General features: G+C 44.0%; 1 protein-coding gene across 2 annotated transcripts in view; it reads left to right on the forward strand.

Annotated features, from left to right (window-relative positions):
• LOC141054219 (aldehyde oxidase-like) overlaps positions 1–24,060 on the forward strand; it is a 250,414-nt gene that overhangs the window by 166,354 nt on the left and 60,000 nt on the right. For both annotated transcript variants that reach the window (XM_073551449.1, XM_073551450.1), the window contains 2 exons: positions 1,686–1,773; positions 11,222–11,308. In XM_073551449.1, the coding sequence (XP_073407550.1) occupies positions 1,686–1,773; positions 11,222–11,308 (175 nt within the window). The remainder of the gene's footprint in view (positions 1–1,685; positions 1,774–11,221; positions 11,309–24,060) is intronic.

Here is a 24,060-nt window from a genome sequence, read left to right on the forward strand (position 1 = left end):
AAGTTGCGACAATGCAACTTTTTAAAAAATCATAATTGATGAAATCAAGCTAAAACCTCTGAAATTGGTAGACACCACTCGTAAAGCGGAAAACAAAAATAACAAGCGAGCTCTACAATAGCTGATTCCCTTAGAGCAATGTCCTTGTCATGAATTATCTCCCTGAAGATGGGGCTGGAAAGGGCAAAGTTAGAGTAGGTCCAGGCATGATAGAGATTTGGAAGTAGGAGACCAGGAAAGGGCTAACTGCTAGTTTCGAAAGTCCACCAGGGAGGCAGTTAGAGGGTGTGGGATAGAGATTAGGTCACATGGAGTGGGATTATGTCAGGATTGGGTAATTTTGTTATGAGGAGTTGGGGGCATCTCATGGTACTTTATATGATGAGGAAGACCTGGAGAGCAATGGCCTCCATTCAGGATCCAGGACCAGTGAACATCCCGCCCACTTGCTCTTCTTTTCTGATTGGTAGGTAATCACCAGACTTCGGTGGTGGGGGTAGGATTTTTTCATGCCATGCTGTATTTATGTCATAGCAATCAGACGTGAGGAAGACAGGGATGGCCTTGGTTAATGAGGTCGGTGGTCACACTGAAGGTATGGTGACACTTCATTATTATGTGTGGTTAGTTCCCATTGGGATGGTTCACACGGAACAGGACATTGTTGTGTAGGCAGTACCATGATGGTTTTTCAACCCTGTGTTGGAGTGGTATGACTGGGGATTGTTGTGTTCGGTACTGTCCAGTGGTGGTGTGCCATCCTGCATCTCCTTGAGAAATATATGAAGGCCACATATATTCCATAGTCATTCAGTATTATGATTTTATTTACTAATTCTGTAAACATTTTTCAATACCCTAATCATGACTGCAGCAGAGCCTGCATGGATTTCTCTGTAATTGTAAACCAAGAAAATTGATAGTCATTTACCAGCATTTAGTTTCTAAGGACCACTGGGCATTTGGTTGCACATTTGATAAATCCATCGCTAGTGTTATAAGCAAACTGTGGTTTAAACAAACTTTGAATAAATCAATAGTATAGACAAATAGAAGAAACTTTGTATTATATCTTATTTGTTAAATTTGCATCCTTCTCCACTTATGAACCTCTTCTTCCCCGCTTCCTGAAATTTTTTCTATTCTGAGCAAATCACACAAATTCATTTTACTGAAACAAAATGGATGACCCATCTCAGTGTGGTGTCATTTGACACAGCCCTTTATGCTCTATGGAGAGAGTAGGGGGTGGGGAAGAGTGGAGCAGGGTGAGGAGACAGGAAGAGGGAGACACAGAAAGATGTTAGTGAGTTTTTTTAAGGTTAGGTTCACAAACAGTATTTTTAATTGAATATTGTGTCAGGGTTTCTGCCACAATTTCCAAACAACAGGATTTGTAGACACTGAATAGATATTTTATCCAGGAATTGAGAGTGAATGATCAATCAGGAGGTTAAAAAGTAGATTTCTCTGATAAGATATATTGCAAAGTTTCTTATTTCATATGTAATATTGATTTATGAAATTAAAATTAAAACAATAATTGCTCTTTAAGGTTTGTATCTCCCTTTGATTTGTGCAATAAATGTGTATCAGTGCATGAATGTTGAGGTTTTTCTTTTTTTTTTTTTTTTTTTTTTTTTTTTTTTTTTTAAAGTGTCTAAGTTGATGTTTTTAAATTTCAGGACAGGTCAAGCAGTTAGCTCCATTATCGAGCAAAGAGTGAAGATGCCGGTTTTAAGACAACAGACTGCATTCTTTGGCAAATACAAGGTTGGATTTTTGAGCAGATAGAATTGTATGTTGTCATGTTTATCATTTAAAGGCTCCATGAAGATTAGAATTAAATTGGCGGAAAATATTGACGCAAGATCAGCTGACCATCTGAAGTGTATGGGGGTCTGACAAATTATGTTGACAATGGCATAGTGGGGCTCCTAAGTATGGAGCAAAGAAAATATTGCACTTCCTAGCAATGCCCCTTAGTGCCTCCTTAAAACAAATACCCCCTGAGTGTCACTTTTTGAAAGTGTTCATAAACTATGTTTTCTACATTTCTGTTTTCTTTCAGTCAAGATGAGGTGTAGAGTGTTCATTAATGAGAAAAAAATGAACTTTTTTGAATTCACCAAATGGCTGCAATGAAATAAAGAGTGAAAAATTTAAAGGGGTCTGAATACTTTCTGTACCCACTGTACTTCTTCCTTATATATGATTTTGATCAATCACAAGCAGGCAGCAATGCAGGAACAGGAAGATCACACACCCACAATAACTTAGATCAGGGTTTCCCATGTGTGAGACATATAATGACAGACAGTCTGATCTCACTGCAGAGTGAAGCATCCTCGAGAAGCTTCTGGCATGCATTTGGAGCCAAGTCTAACCCCATCATTAGGGGCTCTAGTGAAGAGTCAGGTGTGTGCTTAGTGAGATGACCCGTCAGAGAGATCAGCAAAACAAGATCCTATCTTACCTGTGGCTTGTTAATACCAGTCTGGACACCTTGACAACAGCTACTGCATCCGCTCCGATTCAAGCAGCAGCAACTTCAGCAGTGACCATTCAATCTGCCAGTCATGCTTCTAGCCCTAGACCCCGTCTGCCTGCACCACCACGCTTTGACTGAGATCAGAAGCAATGCCAAGGTTTTATCAACCAGCGCTTGCTGCTGGCCCACCAGTTTCTGACTGATCGAGCAAAGGTAGCCGTTCTAATGTTGCATTTTGAAGAAGCTTGCATGGATCAATCCCTTTTGGGAGAGAGGAGATGCGATAGTCTCGGATCTGCAAATCTTCCTTGAGGTGTTCTGCAAAGTATTTCATGAACCAGGCTGAGTTACTTCTGTCACCTTATCACTTCTCAGAAAACATCAGACCAGTCTATCTCTAGGCCAATGTGCTGTCTGTTTCTAAACTCTTTCTTCTGAACTTGGCTGGAACAGCAAGACACAGGTAACCAACCACCTTCTGGCAGGGATTGTCTGGATGAATTAAGGAAGAGCTAGCAGGCCGAGTCATTCCTACTACATTGGATGACCTAGTTTCTCTGGCCATCCAAATTGACTTCTGGTACCAGGAGCGCTCCTGAGAAACTATGCGGGAGAGAAAATGTCTCTGTCTAGCCCCGTCCTTCCAAGGGCTGCTCGTCCCTCAGCCTGCTATGTCCGTAGCATCTCTTGAACCTATGGAAGTCGACATAGAAGCTTGTGCTTCTATTGTGGAGAAACCAGTTATCTCATTCGTGCTTGTCCCAAAAAAACAGAGAACTTCCAAGCCTAGGGCTACTAGGAGAGACTACCCTGGGCAAGAACAATTCCTCTCCACCATTGATTCTGACCGTATCTGTGATCTGTGGAGATTTCCATTTGTTGAGACAGTGTATCTAAATTCTGGTGCAGCAGGGAACTTCATACAGTAAGCAATTATAGATCGCTGCCAAATTCCCATTCGAGGACTCCAAGATCCGTTGCTGGTGTCTTCAGTCAATGGGAAGCCCATATATGAAGTTGTTTTGCTGCTAACTAAGCAAGTTGAGCTCTGGATAGGAATGCTGCACTCTGGGAGAATTGCCTTCTAGGTGCTTCCTAGCCTGTCATCTGCTTCTTCTGGGTATTCCATAGCTCGGCATTCATGAACCCTTTCTGGACTGGAGATCTGGAGAGGTGCTTTGTTGGGGTCAGTCTTGTCATGAGAAGTGTCTTGTACCTGTACGACCAGTCCGGCTGCCAGTGGTACCATCTTCTCTGTTAGGATTACCACCTGCCTACTGGTCATATGAAGATGTTTTTGACAAGGAGTCTGAGACGTTACCTCCGCATCGGCCATACGGCTGCCCTATAGACTTGCTTCTGGAAATCTCACCTTCATGGGGCCATATTTACCCACTGTCCGAAGCAGAGACTCTAGACATGTCCGAGTATGTCAAGAAGAATCGGGCTAGGGGTTCACCAACTAATACCAGCAATTTATTCTGCATCTCTCATCCCAGAACGCCCTTATTTCTTCTATAATTCATAAGGGTGATGACTCAAAGGTATGGACTCCAGAAGCTGAGAATGTTTTTCTCTCCCTTGAGCAGGCCTTCGCCTCTGTCCAGGATTACATCGACCAGATATGAACAAACAGTTATTTCTGGAGGTAGAAGCCTCATCTTCTGGAGCTGGAGTCGTTCTTACTTCAGGCAGAATGGTGACCAATGGCTTCTTCCCTGAGGCCTTCTCAGCCCCAGAGCACAATTACTCGATTGGAGACTGAAAGTTGTTAGCATACAAGATGGCTCTCAAGGAGTGGCAGTACCTTCTCGAGGGAGCAGTCCATCTTGTCATTATGTATACTGATCAAAAGAACCTGGCATATTTGTAGTCTACGCAAAGACTGAACCCATGCCAAGCCAAGTGGTCGCCATTTTTTGCCGGTTTTAATTTCATTCTGCATTTCCTGCTGATACGAACATTAAAGCTGATGCTCTTTCTCACTCCTTCCTGCCCACTGATAAAGAGGCGGAACCTCAACTCATCATCGAGCCATTCACAATGGTTACTATAGCTCTGATAAGCCTGTCCGGAATTCTGCCGGGGAATACTTTAATGTCAAAATCCAATGAGAGGCGAGTTCTGCAATGGGGGCATTCTTTCAAGGTGGCCGGATATGTCCAGCAGAAAAAGACTTTGCAGCTCATATCTCATCACTACTAGTGGCCTACCATGCGTAAGGAAATCATGGATTTTGTTTCTGCTTGCTCTTCCTTCAAAGCTCCTAGTCAACTTCCATCTGAGCAACTCCTCCCTCTCCCTGTGCCCTCAGCTCCTTGGCAGCATATTGCTTTGAATTTTGTTACAGATTTGCCTGTGTTCTCTGGCTGTTCCATTAGCTGGGTAGTGGTGGATCGTTTCTTGAAGATGGTGCATTTCATTCTATTGCCATGTCTTCTGTCCGCTCCAGAACTTGCAGAGAATTTCATTCATCACATCTTCCATCTTCGTGAATTCCCTCACCACATCTTTTCTCACCGAGGTGTAAAGTACACATCCAGATTCTGGCGTGTTTTGTGTAAACTCCTAAATATTGTCCTGGATTTGTCATCTGCATACCATTCTCAATCCAATGAACTGGTAGAGAGAGTCAACCAGATACTGGCCAACTTCTAGAGGCACTTCACTAACGAACATTATGATGATTGGGTCAAACTCTTACCATGGGCAGAGTTCTCCTATGACAAGCACATAAGTGAGTCTTCAACGAGTTTTTCATTTTTCACTGTTTTTGCGCAACAGCCAGGAATTACCATTCCGGTATCTGCCTCTTCTGATGTTCCAGCAGCTAATGATCTTACTAGGGACTTCTCGAAGGTAAGGGAGGACACTAAGGTTACTCTTGAGAAATCATCTGTGTGTGTATGAAGAAGCATGTGGACAAGAGATGCTTGGATCCACCTTGTTATTGTCCCAGAGATAAGGTGTGGCTTTATTCTACGTACATTGGTACTTAATTACATTGTTCTTAAGATCCCGTCCTACAAGTTAGGTACTTGATTCATCAGTCCCTTTGAAGTCATCAAACAAATTAATGCTGTGTCTTACAAATTGAAGTTCCCAGCTTTGTTACGGATACCTAATTCCTTCCATGTGTCCCTCCAGAAACCAGTGATCCTAACTCATTTGAAGTGATGAATATCCTTGCCTCGAAGATGGTGAGAGGAAGAATATTTTTTTCTAGTCAATTGGAAAGGATTTGAGCCCGAAGAAAGATCAAGAGAATATTCTTGCTCCACTTCTACAGAAATTTCTTGCATGCTTAAACAAAAGGGGGCATAAGGGGGGGTACTGTTAGGACGCCAACACCCCTGAACGTGTTCTATTCCTCCTCCCTCCTCCCTGCAGGTCCCTTGGCATCTGTCTGTTTCTAGGACCTAGGACACTTGTGTGGCATGCAGGTTTCCTGGGAGTCTTATTAGGGCGTGTGCCCCCTCCCTGGCTCTTAAAGGGACATGCACGTTGTTAAAGGCGTTCCCAGTCAATATCTAGGAAACATCTTGTATGCACGACTCTGCCCATATTGGGATGTGCCTTAGCAAATTAGTTAGTTCTAGTGTTTCCTGCTAGTCTGTTGTAAGATCCCCGTGCTCCTGATCCAACTCACCCTGTCTTTTCTTGACCCAATCAACTCTGCTATTCCCATACCCAAGTCCATCCTGCGCCTTGTCCTGATCCTGATCCATCTTACCTGTTCCCATGCCACTTATCTACCCAGTCTGAACTTGCATCTAAGAACCTGCCTCTGTGATCCCATATTGTGGCTGTCCTGTGATCCTGTTCCCGACCTGCTTGGTCCGTACCACCCTACTTACCAGTTACTGGCCAGTCCTGCTTCCCTGCCCACTATGGGGGTCTGTTGCCATGGCTCTGTTAGTCTGTCCTGGAGTAGCACCTGGTGTGCATCTGGAGCAAAGCCATCATCAGGGTCACAAGCGAAGAGTCAAGTGTGCGCTTAGTTACGCCCCTCCAGGCTCCATGGCACAGTGGTTCCACAACCACGTGCATAATATTTGTCTGTTGTGCTCAAGGCAACTTGACAACTTAATTGCTCTGCAGTAGGAGCAGAGGTAATAATAATCTTTATTTTTATATAGCGCTAACATATTCCGCAGCGCTTTACAGTTTGCACACATTATCATCACTGTCCCCGATGGGGCTCACAATCTAAATTCCCTATTAGTATGTGTCTTTAGAATGTGGGAGGAAACCAGAGTACCCCCACGCAAACACAGGGAGAACATACAAACTCCTAGCAGATGTTGTCCTTGGTGGGACTCGAACCCAGGACCCCAGCGCTGCAAGGCTGCAGCACTAACCACTGAGCCACCGTGGTGGTTGTTATTACATGTCTCACATATGAGTAGCCTGTTCTGAGCTATGGGGGAGTGTGTTCTTTATACTGAGCATTGCTACCTGCTTATAATTGGTCAACATCTCACAGGGAGAAGACGTACACACCCCAAGTGAAAATTTTCCAATGATATTAATATTGCTAATATCTCCACAAAGGAGAGGCACAATATAGTTCAATATGAGAAATTTGGAGAAGGGCGCTCTTTAAATGCACTGAGCTGCCATATCAGGCACAGCCACGCCAATATGGATGTTATTGTGGCATGAATGTAAAATCACATAAATCCATTTTGAAGAGCTTTACCACTAAATCACCACCTCTCACTGGAAGTTCTGCCTTCTTAATTCCAAAAAATCTCAAATTTGTTATCTCACCATCGTGCATTTGTAAAAAAAACGTTTCGTCACCACTAGAGTTGAGCGATACCGTCCGATACTTCAAAGTATCGGATCGGAATGGATCGGCCGATCTTAAAAAAAAGTATCGGATACCGGAAGTCCCATTCAAGTCTATGGGACTTCCGGTATCGGAATAAGAAAAATCCTGTTTTTCCCTTGTACAGCCTCTCTGGGGTCTGTACGGGCCTTTCGGGGGGCTGTGCCGGCCTGCCAGGGGGTCTGTGCAGGCTCCGGTGGTCTGTGCCGGCCTGCCGGGGGGCTGTGCCGGCCTGCCAGGGGGGCTGTGCAGGCTCTGGTGGGCTGTGCCGGCCTGCCGGTGGGCTGTGCCGGCCTGCCGGGGGGCTGTGCAGGCTCCGGGGGGCTGTGCAGGCTCCGGGGGGCTGTGCCGGCCTGCCGGGGGGCTGTGCAGGCTTCGGGGGGCTGTGCAGGCATCGTCCGATGGGACTACAAGTCCCATCGGGCGATGCCTGCTACCATGACAGTGATTGACACATTAGCCAATGATGGGACAGTAGTAGTCCCATCATCCGGCTAATGTGTTGAATGTAAAAAAAAAAAAAAAATTACATGCTACATACATACAACATGCATACTACATACATGCTACATTCATACTACATACATGCTACATTCATACTACATATACACTACATGCAACATACATACTACATACATACTACATGCAACATACATACTACATATATACTACATGCATGCAACATGCATACTACATATGTACTACATGCTACATACATACTACATGTATGCTACATACATACTACATATATACTACATGCATGCTACATACATACTACATACATACTACATATATGCTACATACATACTACATGCTACATACATACTACATATATACTACATGCATGCTACATACATACTACATGCTACATACATGCTACATATATACTACATACATACCACATACATACCACATACATACTACATACATACTACATACATACTACATGCTACATACATACTACATATATACTACATGCATGCTACATACATACTACATGCTACATACATACTACATATATACTACATACATACTACATACATACTACATGCATGCTACATACATACTACATGCTACATACATTCTACATATATACTACATGCATGCTACATACATACTACATGCTACATACATACTACATATATACTACATACATACTACATGCTACATACATACTACATATATACTACATACATACTACATACATACTACATGCATGCTACATACATACTACATGCTACATACATACTACATATATACTACATGCATGCTACATACATACTACATGCTACATACATACTACATATATACTACATGCATGCTACATACATACTGCATGCTACATGCATGCTACATACATACTACATACATACTACATGCTACATACATACCACATATATACTACATACATACTACATACAATACATTCATACAATACATACATAGACATACAGTACATATAACATAGAGTAACATACTTACCAATACTTGTCACATTGTTCCCCGAAGCCATTGTCTTTTACGGAATAAATATTAACATAACAAACCACAAAAATACTCACCCACGATCCGAAGCAGTCCACGAGTGTGTGCCACGACGATCTTGGGTAGAGAACTGCAGCATCAGCTGTTGCTGCCGTTCTCTACGGGCTGCAGGAATCCAATGACGGAAGGTAGGTATCCTTCCGCACTGTATTCCTCCGCCACTTAAAAAAAAAAAAAGTCCCTAGTCTCACTTTATGCCATTGCTGTGTGGGAAATTCCCACGCAGCAATGGCATAAAGTGAGACTAGGGACTTTTTTTTTTTTTAAGTGGCGGAGGAATACAGTGCGGAAGGATACCTACCTTCCGTCATTGGATTCCTGCAGCCCATAGAGAACGGCAGCAACAGCTGATGCTGCCGTTCTCTACCCAAGATCGTCGTGGGACACACTCGTGGACTGCTTCGGATCATGGGTGAGTATTTTTGTGGTTTGTTATGTTAATATTTATTCCGTAAAAGACAATGGCTTCGGGGAACAATGTGACAAGTATTGGTAAGTATGTTACTCTATGTTATATGTACTGTATGTCTATGTATGTATTGTATGAATGTATTGTATGTAGTATGTATGTAGTATATATGTGGTATGTATGTAGCATGTAGTATGTATGTAGTATGTATGTAGCATGCATGTAGCATGCAGTATGTATGTAGCATGCATGTAGTATATATGTAGTATGTATGTAGCATGTAGTATGTATGTAGCATGCATGTATTATATATGTAGTATGTATGTAGCATGTAGTATGTATGTAGCATGCATGTAGTATATATGTAGTATGTATGTAGCATGTAGTATGTATGTAGCATGCATGTAGTATGTATGTAGTATGTAGTATATATGTAGTATGTATGTAGCATGTAGTATGTATGTAGCATGTAGTATATATGTAGTATGTATGTAGCATATATGTAGTATGTATGTAGCATGTAGTATGTATGTAGCATGCAGTATGTATGTAGCATGCATGTAGTATATATGTAGCATGCATGTAGTATATATGTAGTATGTATGTAGCATATATGTAGTATGTATGTAGTATATATGTAGTATGTATGTAGCATGTAGTATGTATGTAGCATGCATGTAGTATATATGTAGTATGTATGTAGCATGTAGCATGCATGTAGTATGTATGTAGTATGTATGTAGTATATATGTAGTATGTATGTAGCATGCATGTAGTATATATGTAGTATGTATGTAGCATGTAGTATGTATGTAGCATGCATGTAGTATGTATGTAGTATGTATGTAGTATGTATGTAGTATGTATGTAGTATATATGTAGTATGTATGTAGCATGTAGTATGTATGTAGCATGCATGTAGTATGTATGTAGTATGTATGTAGTATGTATGTAGTATATATGTGTTATGTATGTAGTATGTATGTAGTATGTATGTAGTATATATGTGGTATGTATGTAGTATGTATGTAGTATGTATGTAGCATGTAGTATGTATGTAGCATGCATGTAGTATGTATGTAGTATGTATGTAGTATGTATGTAGTATATATGTGTTATGTATGTAGTATGTATGTAGTATGTATGTGGTATATATGTGGTATGTATGTAGTATGTATGTAGTATGTATGTAGCATGTAGTATGTATGTAGCATGCATGTAGTATGTATGTAGTATTTTTTTTTTTTTTTTTTAACATTTAACACATTAGCCGGATGATGGGACTACTACTGTCCCATCATTGGCTAATGTGTCAATCACTGTCATGGTAGCAGGCATCGCCAGATGGGACTTGTAGTCCCATCGGACGATGCTTGCACAGACCCCCGGACATCAGCACAGCCCCCCGGCAGGCCGGCACAGCCCCCCGGCAGGCCGGCACAGACCACCACAGGGTGCACAGACCACCGGCAGGCCGGCACAGCCCCCCGGCAGGCCGGTACAGACCCCCACAGGGTGCACAGACCACCGGCAGGCCGGCACAGCCCCCCGGCAGGCCGGTACAGACCCCGGGCAGTCCACACAGCCCCCCGGCAGGCCGGCACAGCCCCCCGGCAGGCCGGCAGAGACCCCCGGAAGGCCCGAAATGACGGCGCATCATGATGCGCACACACCGCGCATCATGATGACGTCAGGCTGTCAATCAACTTTGAACTTCCGATTCCGATGCCGACTTCCGATATTGAAAAAATATCGGAAGTCGGTATCGGAATTCCAATACAGCAAGTATCGGCCGATACCCGATACTTGCGGTATCGGAATGCTCAACACTAGTCACCACTGAATAACAAAGATCCTTTTTGATGCTATAACATAAATGTTCCTAATTATTTGGTGTGGCAAATATTTCATTTCATATATGCATCTGTTTTTTTCCATGTAGGTGGGGTGTATGGATGATGGAAGAATTATAGCATTGGATGTCACCTACTACTGCAATGCTGGTCATAGACCAGATGAATCTTTCAAGGTATCAGAAACCTAGACTTTTTTAGTTGGAAATGACATGAAATTATTTTTATCACTTAGACATTATTTACATGTTTGGGAGTCAAACAGACAGCACATTGTGAATAGAGTTGAGCGAAACAGGTCGGCCAGATTCATAAGTCGTCGACTTATGCCAAAGTTGGGTTTCGCCGAACGAAACCCGACCATAGCGTGAAGTCGGCCATGCGGTTGGCAAAACGAGCGCCAAAGTCGGATTTCCCAGAATGCTCGCAGGTGCCTTTTCTTCAGCCAATGAGCAAGGACGTTCACTGTGGGCAAAGAGATGACATGTGCAGCATCCACCACCATCGTAGAGAAGGGCATTGCAGTGATTGGCTTGCTTTGGGGGGCGTCATAGTGTCTATAAAAGCCCTGACCGCCGACCTCCATTTTACTTCTGCCGATCTTAACAGTAGGGAGAGGTTGCTATTTATCAGTAGGGAGAGAGTTAGGGCTGTAAAGATATAAGAAGTTCTTATGTGCTTGTGCTGATAGCAATTGTGCTGTACAGTTAGTGTGCAGTGACAAGGGAGGATTTTCTTATGTGCAGCAGCGCTGGTTATTAGGCTGCCTGATAGCTGTATTGCTGTGTGTACACTGCTGTGCAGACTGCTTTTTACACAGCACTAATATTTTTATTTGTTTTTTCTGCACAGTTACCGACCATTCATCTTTTTCCCACACCGTATAGAGCTGTACGCACCTCACACACTACCGTGTACCGGCTGGTATCACGGACAAATACATGCTGACTATCTTTGTGTGACTCCGGAAATAAATACAGAGATTTAAATTTTCCCCTACACCGTACACAGCTGTATGCTCCTCATACAGTACCGTATATCTGCTGTTTGTATTACGGTCAAATACATACTGAGTGAGCGTCTGTGTGTGACTTCGGAAATATATATGGAGATTTAAATTTTTCCCTACACCGTATACAGCTGAACGCTTCTGATACAGTACCGTATATCTGCTGTTTGTATTACGGTCAAATCCATACTGAGTGAGCGTCTGTGTGTCACTCCGGAAATAAATACGGAGATTTAAATTTTCCCCTACACTGTATACAGCTGTACGCTCCTCATACAGTACCATATATCTGCTGTTTGTAATACGGTCAAATCCATACTGACTGAGCATCTGTGTGTGACTCCAGAAATATATACAGAGATTTAAATTTTTCCCTACACCGTAAACAGCTGTACGCTCCTCATACAGTACCATATATCTGCTGGTATTTTTGGTACATTTTCCCAAACATGAGGAAGTATGTTGGAAGAGGCCGCGGACGTGGGCAGGGGGACAGTTGGTACTGATGGTGGTGGTGGTGCATCTTCTGGTAGTGACAAAAGCACAATAGCACCTAAGGCAGGAGGTGTAGAGCTTGTGTCATCATCTGACTCCAGAAGGCCTGGAAGGCTCCCTTTTCTGGGAGTAGGTAAACCGCTTTTAAAGCCGGAGCATCAGGAACCGGTTTCGGCTTACATTGCAGAAACAGCCTCCAGCTCTATCGCCTCCTCTTCTGAAGTTTCAAAAACTGCAAGCACTGAGTCGTCAGTGCAGGTTCCTGGTCAGGAACAACACCTTTCCTTGTGTCCTTCACCCCGACCAAAAGTGAAGGATGTGGCAGGCCACACTTAAGATTACTCCCTGGAGCTCTTTTCACATACCATGCCTAAGTTATCAAGTGAAATCCTGAATTCCCCAGTCCAAGATGAATATGACATGGAGTGCACTGATGCACAACCAGTGCTATATGATTCTGCCGATACATTCACCCAGAGTACTGCATTGCCCTCGCAGTCTACTGAGCCAGGTTATGACCCTGATGAAACTCAGGTGCCCCTTCCCGCATACTATACCACCTTACACGGTGACGCAGAGGAAAGTGCAGAAGAAATTGAAGAGAAGGTGATGGATGACCCAGTTGTTGACCCAGATTGGCATCCATTGGGGGAAGAGGGTGCCGCTGGGAATAGCTCAGAAGAGGAGGAGGATTCGCAGCAGGCATCGATATCGCAGCTGCGGTTATCTGGCAGGCCCGTAGAAGTACAAAAACATGTTAAAAATGCAAAAAGAGTTGCAGGACAGCTTTGCCAGACGGTCAAATTAGCACAGCGTGCAAGCCCTGAAAATTTTTCCCATAGTAGGAAGAGTGCAGTGTGGCACTTTTTTGACCAAAATCCTATTGATGAGGCAAAGATTATCTGTAAGAAGTGCGGAAGGACCTTTAGCCGAGGGAAAAATCTCCGAAAGTTGAATACCAGTTGCATGCTTAGACATGTAAACACCATGCACTTCCAAGCGTGGACGGACTACAAAACCTCAGGTAGAACACGTGCACCTACTCTGACTGAAGATAGCCAGCAACGCTACATCGCTTCCCCCATTGTAAGCCCACCGGTTAGCACACCACCAGCAAGAAATGTTGAGGTGTCGTCGCATGGCCAAAGCAGTCAGGGAATCACAATGTTTTTCCAACGAAAGACTGCATCTAGGCAATCACCACCACCACCACCATCCCCATCACCAACCCCCTCTCAGTCCGCCATGTCCACCGCTAGTTCCACCATATGCACCTCTCAAGTCCAGCTCACCCTAGCAGAGACTCTGAGTAGCACAAGAAAGTACTCATCCTCTCATCCCCGTACACTGGCTTTGAATGCCTACATTGCCAAACTGATCTCATTAGAGATGATGCCCTTCCATTTGGTTGAAAGCACAGCATTCCGAGAGCTCATGGCCTATGCTGTCCCACGCTATAACCTACCCACTCGGCACTTCTTTTCTAGAAAAGCCATCCCTGCCCTCCACCTGCATGTTAAAGACTGCATTGTCCATCCACTAAAACAATCTGTGAGTGGAAAGGTGCACCTCACAGCAGATGCATGGGCCAGTAGGCATGGCCAGGGCCGTTACGTGTCCATCACTGCACACTGGGTAAATGTGGTGGATTCAGGGTCCACAGGGGACAGCGGCGGTGGGACAGTGCTGCCTAGCCCATGGTATAGGCAACAGTTGGCTGTAGGCATTCGAACCTCCGCCTCCTCCTCCTCCAGAAGCGAAAGCTCATCGACAGAGCGCAGTCGCACGAGCACTCCATCCGCAGCTGCCAGTGTTACACACAAGGTGTCCCACTGTCGAACAGCTAGTGGTAAGCGTCAGCAGGCTGTTTAAAGATGATTTCTTTGGGCGACAGCAGACAAACCGTGGAGGAGACACATACCTTGCCTGGCTCACACCTTGAACCTGGTGGTGCAGTGCTTCATAAATAATTATCCGGAGTTACCAGCCCTGCTCCATAAGGTGCGAAGACTGTGCTCGCACATCTGTCGCTCGCCGGTAGACTCCAGTCGCATGCAGAGGCTGCAGCGATCGCTCCACCTCCCCAAGCACCGCTTAATCATAGACATTGCAACAAGGTGGAACTCCACCATGCACATGGTTGAGAGGCTGTGCGAACAGCGGCAGGCTGTAATGCATTTGTGGGAGGATACCCTGGCAAGCAGTTTGAGGGCAGATATCGAGTTGTCGGGTGTGCAGTGGTGAAAGCTGAAAGACCTCTGTAAAGTCCTTCAGTGTTTTGAGGAATGCACATGGTTGGTAAGCGCAGACGACGCCATCATAAGCATGAGCATCCCACTTATGCGTCTGCTCATGCAAACTTTGACGCACATTAAGGATCAGGCGTCTGCAGCGGAGGAGGAGGAGGGAAGCCTTGATGACAGTCAGGTATTGTCTGCTCAGGGAACTGTCCTGGACAAGGTGGAGGTAGAAGAGGAAGAGGAGGAGGAGGATGAGGGGGATGATTATTTTGGGGAGGATGCTTCTGAGGGGGCAAAAGAAAATGTTGGCTTGCCAAGGTCAGGTACAGGGTTTGTACGTGACTTGAGGGATGTGGATTTGGCAGAAAGTGCTCCTCCACCCACCACTGGCAGTGCATCATTGACACCTGGAACATTGGCCCTCATGTGTGATTATCTCTTGCGGATCCTAAAAAGGGACCCCCGCATTGCCAAAATTATGAAGGATGACGACTACTGGTTGGCCAGCATCCTCGATCCACGCTATAAATGCAAATTACAGAACATTATGCCACAGGAGAACCTAGAGCTAATATTGGCAAACAAACAAGCAACTCTGGTAAACCGTTTGTTAGAGGCATTCCCAGCACACAGCAGCGGTGCAGGTTCTACCACGAGCCATACTGGGCAACATGGAAGAGGTGTTCGTAGTGCACACAGCCGAAGTGGCATTGGAGACAGGGGTTTCATGACCATGTTGTGGACTGATTTCTCGAGTACTGCTCACAGGACTGGTAATACTGAATCGATTGCAACAGACAGGAGATAGCAGTTGTCAACTATGGTTCAAAATTACCTCTCCTCCCTATCGATGTTCTCCCTCACAGTTCATTTCCCTTTGACTACTGGGCCCGTAAACTGGACACCTGGACTGAATTGGCACAATATGCCTTACAGGAGCTCCCTTGCCCTGCTGGTAGTGTGCTATCAGAAAGAGTCTTCAGTGCTGCTGGATCAATCCTGACAGAAAGAAGGACCCGGCTGTCGACCAAAAATGTAGGTGATCTCACCTTCATTAAAATGAACCATGCCTGGGTTTCAAAGGATTTTGTACCACCTTCCCCTGATGACACATAGGTTGCAAGCAAAATGGCTCGCTTTGTCCTCCTCTTCCTCCGACTTCTTCAATTCCTCCATTTGCAGCTGCTGAACGTCCAGCCTACACCTCAACATGTGCCAGTTTTTCCACCTACCTAACTGGGCTGTACCCCCCCCAAAACTCTTGCCAAATAACCCCAAGTTTTCAATGCGTTACTATTAGTGTTGAGCATTCCGATACTGCAAATATCGGGTATCGGCCGATATTCCCTGTATCGGAATTCCGATACCGAGTACCGATATTTTTTCAATATCGGACTCGGAAGTTCCCATAATACAATGAGTCACTGTTGTGGCTCTGATTGGCTGCCGAAATGATGTCATCATGATGCGCGGTCTGTGCGCATCATGATGCGCCGTCAGTTCGGGCCTTCCGGGGGGTCTGTGCCGACTGCCCGGGGGTCTGTACCGGCCTGCCTGGGGGTCTGTGCTGGCCTGCCGGGGGTCTGTGCCGACTGCCCGGGGGTCTATGCGGGCTGCCGGGGGTCTGTACCAGCCTGCCGGGGAGCTGTGCCGGCCTGCCGGTGGTCTGTGCTGACCGTCCGGGGGTCCATGCAGGCTGCGGGGGTCTGTGCAGGGATCGTCCAATGGGACTACAAGTCCCATAGGGCGATGCCTGCTACCATGACGGTGATTGACGCATTAGCCAATGATGGGACAGTGTTAGTCCCATCATCCGGCTAATGTGTTGAATGTAAAAAAAAAAAACATACTACATACATCCTACATGCTACATACATACTACATACATGCTACATGCTACATGCATGCAACATACATACTACATACATGCTACATATATTACATGCATGCAACATACATACAACATATATACTACATGCAAGCAACATGCATACTACATATATACTACATGCATGCAACATACATACTACATACAGTATATACCACATATATACTACATGCATGCAACATACATATATACTACATATATACTACATGCAACATGCATACTACATATATAATACATACATGCAACATACATACTACATATATACCACATGCATGCAACATACATATATACTGCATATATACCACATACATATATATTACATGCATGCAACATACATACATACTACATATATACTACTGTAGTATGCATGTTGCATGGATGTTGTATATATGTAGTATGTTGCATGCATGTAGTATATATGTAATATATATGTAGTATGCATGTTGCATGCATGTGGTATATATGTAGTATGTATGTAGTATGTATGTTGCATGTAGTATATATGTATGTTGTAGTATATATGTTGTATATATGTAGTATGCATGTTGCATGCATGTAGTATATGTGTTGTATATATGTATCTTGCATGTATGTAGTATATATGTTGTATATATGTATGTTGCATGCATGTGGTATATATGTAGTATGCATGTAGTATATATGTGGTATATATGTAGTATGCATGTTGCATGCATGTGGTATATATGTAGTATGTATGTTGCATGCATGTAGTATATATGTAGTATGCATGTAGTATGCATGATGCATGTAGTATATATGTGGTATATATGTAGTATGCATGTTGCATGCATGTAGTATATATGTTGTATGTATGTTGCATGCATGTAGTATATATGTGGTATACATGTAGTATGCATGTTGCATGCATGTGGTATATATGTAGTATGTATGTTGCATGCATGTAGTATATATGTAGTATGCATGTTGCATGCATATGGTATATATGTAGTATGTATGTTGCATGCATGTAGTATATATGTAGTATGTATGTATGTTGCATGCATGTAGTATGTATGTAGCATGTATGTAGTATGTATGTTGCATGTATGTAGCATGTATGTAGTATGTATGTAGCATGTAGTATGTATTTTTTTTTTTTGCATTCAACACATTAGCCGGATGATGGGACTACTACTGTCCCATCATTGGCTAATGTGCCAATCACCGTCATGGTAGCAGGCATCGCCCGATGGGACTTGTAGTCCCATCGGACGATGCCTGCACAGACCCCCGCAGCCTGCACAGACCCCCGGACAGTCGGTACAGACCACCGGCAGGCCGGCACAGCCCCCCGGCAGGCCGGTACAGACCCCTGGCAGTCTGCACAGACCCCCGGGCAGTCGGCACAGACCCCCAGAAGGTCCGTACACACCCCCGAGAGGCTGTGCAAGTACAGAAAAGGGTTTTTCTTATTCCGATACCGGAAGTCCCATAGACTTGAATGGGACTTCCGGTATCGGAATCGGCGATGCCCGATACTTTTTTCGTATCGGGCCGATACCATCCGATCCGATATTTTAGGGTATCGGATGGTATCGCTCAACACTAGTTACTATTATTATAAAGTAAATTAAGGTTGATAAGCTTAAGTAATAAGAATTGATGTCATTGCCATTGAAATGGGCACTGTAGGTGTGTTTACTGTCCTCCACTCACTGCCGACTTTTTTTCCCCATTGACTTGCATTGGGGTCGGGTTTCTGTCGGAACTCCGACTTTTGCCGATAGTCGGCCGATTTCGTTAGACTCGACTTTTGGTAAAGTCGGGTGATCCGAAACCCGACTCGACCCTCTTGGAGGCAAAGTCGCTCATCTCTAATTGTGAATGGTACCTATGCTACCTGTACCTGTTTCTTTGAGCAGACCTATTCATTAGTATGTTAAAGTTTGGTATGCAAAGTGAACCAAAGTAGTAAGGTATTTTTACAGACATCGATCCTCCAGAAAAAGACATGAAAAGATTCAAAACATGAAATGCATTCTTGCAGCAAATGGACATGTGAATGAGTCCTTGCTATAAAACAAATGCAAGGTGTTTTGGGATGGGACTTGCAGCTTCGCTGTACTGATTATTTCATTGTTTTGTGATTATTGTTTGTGTTGATTGGATCTTTATAGGAGTCTCAGTTCCTGCTTCTCTTCACACAGTTATAGTATTAAATGGGTAGTCTGACTATATTTTTCTAAGGTACATAATACAGTAGTTGTATACAGTCACATTCAAGCACTCATGAAAGCGTTATGTGATGATAATTCTGTGATTTTGGCTGCATGGATGATATCCAGTCTCAGGACTTCTTGCTACTGAGCGACACATGCTCACAAAATGAGTACAAATAGGAATAACCATCTCACCCCTACTATAGGACTGAGATCCTCAGCACAGAGGAAGCTACTCCTGTTAGACTCAGCACTGGACAGATTCAATAGAAAAAACAAACTCCTCCAGACGAAAATCTAGGTAAAAAATAGCTTTATTCCAGTGCAATGAAACTATGAATGAAATCTTCAATTTCGTCCAGCAATGTGGTCTTAATTTCCTATACATTTCTGACTGTAAACCAGTCCTAAATCATTCAGTTCTATGATTAACCTCTTCACCCTCTGGCAATCTTTCATTTTTTGTTTTTTCCTCCCCTTCTGCCAATAGCCATAACTTTTTCGATTTGACAGCCATATAACAGTATGAGGACGTGTTTTTTTGGTGGGACGAGTTGTATCTTTGTATTACACCATTCATTCTGCCACATATTGTACTGGAAAACAGGAAAAAAATTCCAAAATGAGGTGAAATTGCAAAACAAGTGCAATTCCCCAATGTTTTTTCTTTTGTTTTTTTTTGTTTTTTTATTCATTATGTTCAGTGTATAGTAAAACCGACCTTGGAATATGATTCCTCACATCAGTACGAGTGCGCAGATACCAAACATGTGTATTTTTTTTATTTAAGTGGTAAAAAATATTCAGAAATTTGTCAAAATTATTTTTTGCTTTTGTCGCTATTTTCCGAGACCAGTAATGTACTAATTTTTTGAGAACTGGGGCTATGTGAGGGCTTACTTTTTGCGCCCTGAGCTTACGTTTTTATTGATACCATTGTAGGGTAAATTCAATTTTTTGAACACCTTTTATTGCATTTTGTTGCAATGTTGCAGCGACCAAAAAAAAAATAATTCTGCCTTTTTAATTTTTTTTTATTGTTACATGACTTACTGATCAGATTAATTTATTTTATATTTTGATACATTTGACATTTCAGATCTTGGTGATACCAAATTTGTGCATTTTTTATATTTTTTTAATTGTTTTATTTTTAACCCTTTTCCGACATTGGTCGTAATAGTACGCCCACATTGGACTTCCCATATTTGATGCGGGCTCCGGCGCAGATTAGTAAACTATACCTACTGGCTATGATGCATTAAAAGGGTGGTCCAAAACTAAATTTTATTTTACTTTTAAATCTCTAGCTATTTAAAGGGATTGTTCTCTACTAGGACAACCCTTTCTTAAACTAAATGTTTAGCCCCAATAAAATTATAAAGACTATACTCACCTCCTGTGCTGGATATGTTCCAGCAGTGTCAGCACTTGCACGTGATCCTGACGCCCAATCAGTTCTGGTGTCACGGTCTCCGCCTTCGTACAAACTGAACATGAAGAGGATTCCAGGCCTGCAGCTCTTCCCAGACTTCCTCTTCATGTTCAGTTTTCCCAGTGCTGACTTGGCGTCACCTGTCATTCTACTGCATACCCAGTTCCAAGACCGCATGTGGGAGGTGAGTATAAGCTTTATTATTAGAGATGAGCAACTTTGCCTTTTTTCGGGTCGAGTCGGGTTTCGTGAAACCCGACTTTCTCAAAAGTAGGGTCAAACGCAATCAGCCGATTATCGTGAAAAGTCGAAGGCCGACTGAAACACGAAACCCAATGCAAGTCAATGGGGAACCAAGTCGGCAGTAATTGGAGGACAGGAAACACACCTACAGTGCCCATTTTAATGCCAAAAACATCAATTCTTATTACTTAAGCTTGTCAACCTTAATTTACTTTATAATAATAGTTAGGCATTGAAAACTGGGGGTTATTTGGCTAATGTAGTGGGGGGGTAGGGCTGGCTCCAGATTTTCGTGGGCCCTGGGCCAAAGAGTGTCAATGGGCGCCTTTAACACACGCCACAATTCATGATCCTCTGATATGGCAGAGATATAGCGGTATAGTACAATGAAAAATACTTCACTTCTTACATCTCATGACTGATATCCATTTTAAATTCTCCAATAGCTCCAAAAACGGACAGTATATTACTCCATACAGTATTATGGCCACCGCATAGTGCGCTACAGAGTAATGAGGCCCATATATTTCTCCATACAGAATCATTGGTCCCATATAATGTTCCATACAGTATATGATGAGCTCCACATAATGCTACAGTATATGTTGGTCCCCATGGATGAAGCTCCACGGTCTTATGGGCCCAAATAATGCTCCATATATAATGGGCCCCATTTCTAATGCTCCAGTGTATAATGGGCCCTGTAAATGTTGCTCCAGTGTCTGATGTCCACCTTTGGAATGCTCCAGTGTTTGGTGGGCCTCATATATCATTCTCCAGAGTATAGTGCTCCCCAAAAATTGCTGTCCCAACATTGAAAACAATTAAATAAGTCTCCTCGTTAGGGAATCCCTGTACTAGTCTGGACTACTCGTCGTCCCCATCTTCCATCTCACTGCACTTGGACTGTTTAGACAGAGGGCGTACAGACGTGATGTCATCGCGCTCTCTGACCAGAATGTCACTGTCAGGAAACGCGGAAGGCGTCACGGCGGTGGAGCAGGGAGAGGTAAGTATTTCAACTTTGCAAGTGCTGTGATCCTGAGCAAGCAGGGGGGGCCCACTCATTGGCGACGTCACTGGCACAGGGCCCCTCATAGTACGGCAGTGTGTCTGATGGCGGGTGGAGGGCCCTCCCACCAGCAGAGACACTTTTGCGTACTATGAGGGGCCCTGTGCCAGTCTCGTCGCCCATGAGTATGCCCCCCACCTGCTCAAGGAACCTACACTTTCATCTGCACCTTCCTCTTTGTCACCGTGTAAGGTGGTATAGTATGCGGGAAGGGGAACCTGAGTTTCATCAGGGTCAGATTCTGCCTCAGTACACTGCGAGGACAATGTAGTGCTCTGAGTGAATGTACCAGCAGAAAAATCTAGCAGTGGCTGTGCATCATCAGTGCACTCCATGTCCGATTCATCTTGGACTGGGGAATTCACGATTTGACTTGATAACCCAGGCATGGTATGTGAAAAGAGCTCCATGGAGTAATCTGCAGAGTGGCCTGCCGCAATCCTTCACTTTTGGTAGGGGTGAAGGACACAAGGAATGGTGTTGTTCCTGACCAGGAGCCTCCACTGACGACTCAGTGCTTTTATATTTTGAAACTTCAGAAGAGGAGGCGAGAGAGTTGGAGGCTGTGTCAGCAATGTAAGCCAAAACTTGTTCCTGAAGCTCTGGCTTTAAAAGCGGTTTACCTACTCCCAGAAAAGGGAGCCTTCGAGGCCTTGTGGAGCCAGATGATGACGCAGGCTCAATACCTCCTGCCTTAGATGCTATTGTGCTTTTGCCACTACCAACAGATACACCACCAACACCACCACCATCAGGACCAGCTGGCAACCCCCGCCCACTTCCACGGCCTCTTCCACCATACTTCCTCATTTTTGTGAAAATGTACCCAAAATACCACCAGCTATATGGTACTGTAAAACAAGGTAGAAGGTGTATATAGTATTGGTGAGAATTTGAATCTCACTAGAGATTTGAGGGCGCTGAACTATTGTCTCAGGCCCAGTAGAGATTACACCTCAATGTAACAGGCTGAAATTGGATGGTGTATGACAAGGTGGTGGGTGTATGTAGTATTGGTGAGAATTTGAATCTCACTAGAGATTTGAGGACGCTGAACTATTGTCTCAGGCCCAGTAGAGATTACACCTCAATGTAACAGGCTGAAATTGGATGGTGTATGACAAGGTGGAGGGTGTATGTAGTATTGGTGAGAATTTGATCTCACTAGAGATTTTAGGAGACTGACAATGATGCTCTCAGTCCAAGTATGGACGCAGGCAGCCTAATAAGCAGGACTGCTGCACACAAAAGCGGTGGAAAAATGCCGGTATATCGCTTTCAGATAAACATTTATGTCACTGTAGGCATCTCTCTCGTACTGATGAACAGTCCCATGCCCATATATCCATCATACATATTTGCCATCCCGTAGTCGAGTGCCAATATACCCATCACAAATCCTTCATCTCATAGTCTTATGCCCATATACCCATCATACATATCCTCCATCCCATAGTCCTGTGCCCATATACCCATCATACATATCCGCCATCCCATAGTCCCGTGCCCATATACCCATCATACATATCCTCATCCCATAGTCCAGTGCCCATATACCCACCACACATCCTCCATCCCATAGTCCCGTGCCATATACATTTCCGCCATCCCATAGTCCCGTGCCCATATACCCAACACACATCCTCCATCCCATAGGCCCGTGCCCATATACCCATCATACATATCCTCCATCCCATAGTCCCATGCCCATATACCCATCATACATATCCTCCATCCCATAGTGCCGTGCCCATATACCCATCATACATATCCGCCATCCCATAGTCCCATGCCCATATACCCATCACACATCCTTCATCTCATAGTCCCATGCCCATATACCCATCATACATATCCTCCATCCCATAGTCCCGTGCCCATATACCCATCATACATATCTGCCATCCCATAGTCCCGTGCCCATATACCCAGCATACATATCCTCCATCCCATAGTCCTGTGCCCATATACCCATCATACATATCTGCCATCCCATAGTCCCGTGCCCATATACCCATCATACATATCCTCCATCCCATAGTCCTGTGCCCATATACCCATCATACATATCCGCCATCCCATAGTCCCGTGCCCATATACCCATCATACATATCCTCATCCCATAGTCCAGTGCCCATATACCCACCACACATCCTCCATCCCATAGTCCCGTGCCATATACATTTCCGCCATCCCATAGTCCCGTGCCCATATACCCAACACACATCCTCCATCCCATAGGCCCGTGCCCATATACCCATCATACATATCCTCCATCCCATAGTCCCATGCCCATATACCCATCATACATATCCTCCATCCCATAGTGTCGTGCCCATATACCCATCATACATATCCGCCATCCC

The sequence above is a fragment of the Dendrobates tinctorius genome, unplaced genomic scaffold (genome assembly GCF_039654945.1).
Source record: "Dendrobates tinctorius isolate UK_male_01 unplaced genomic scaffold, ASM3965494v1 ptg000177l, whole genome shotgun sequence".
NCBI classification, from domain to species: Eukaryota; Metazoa; Chordata; class Amphibia; order Anura; family Dendrobatidae; genus Dendrobates; species Dendrobates tinctorius.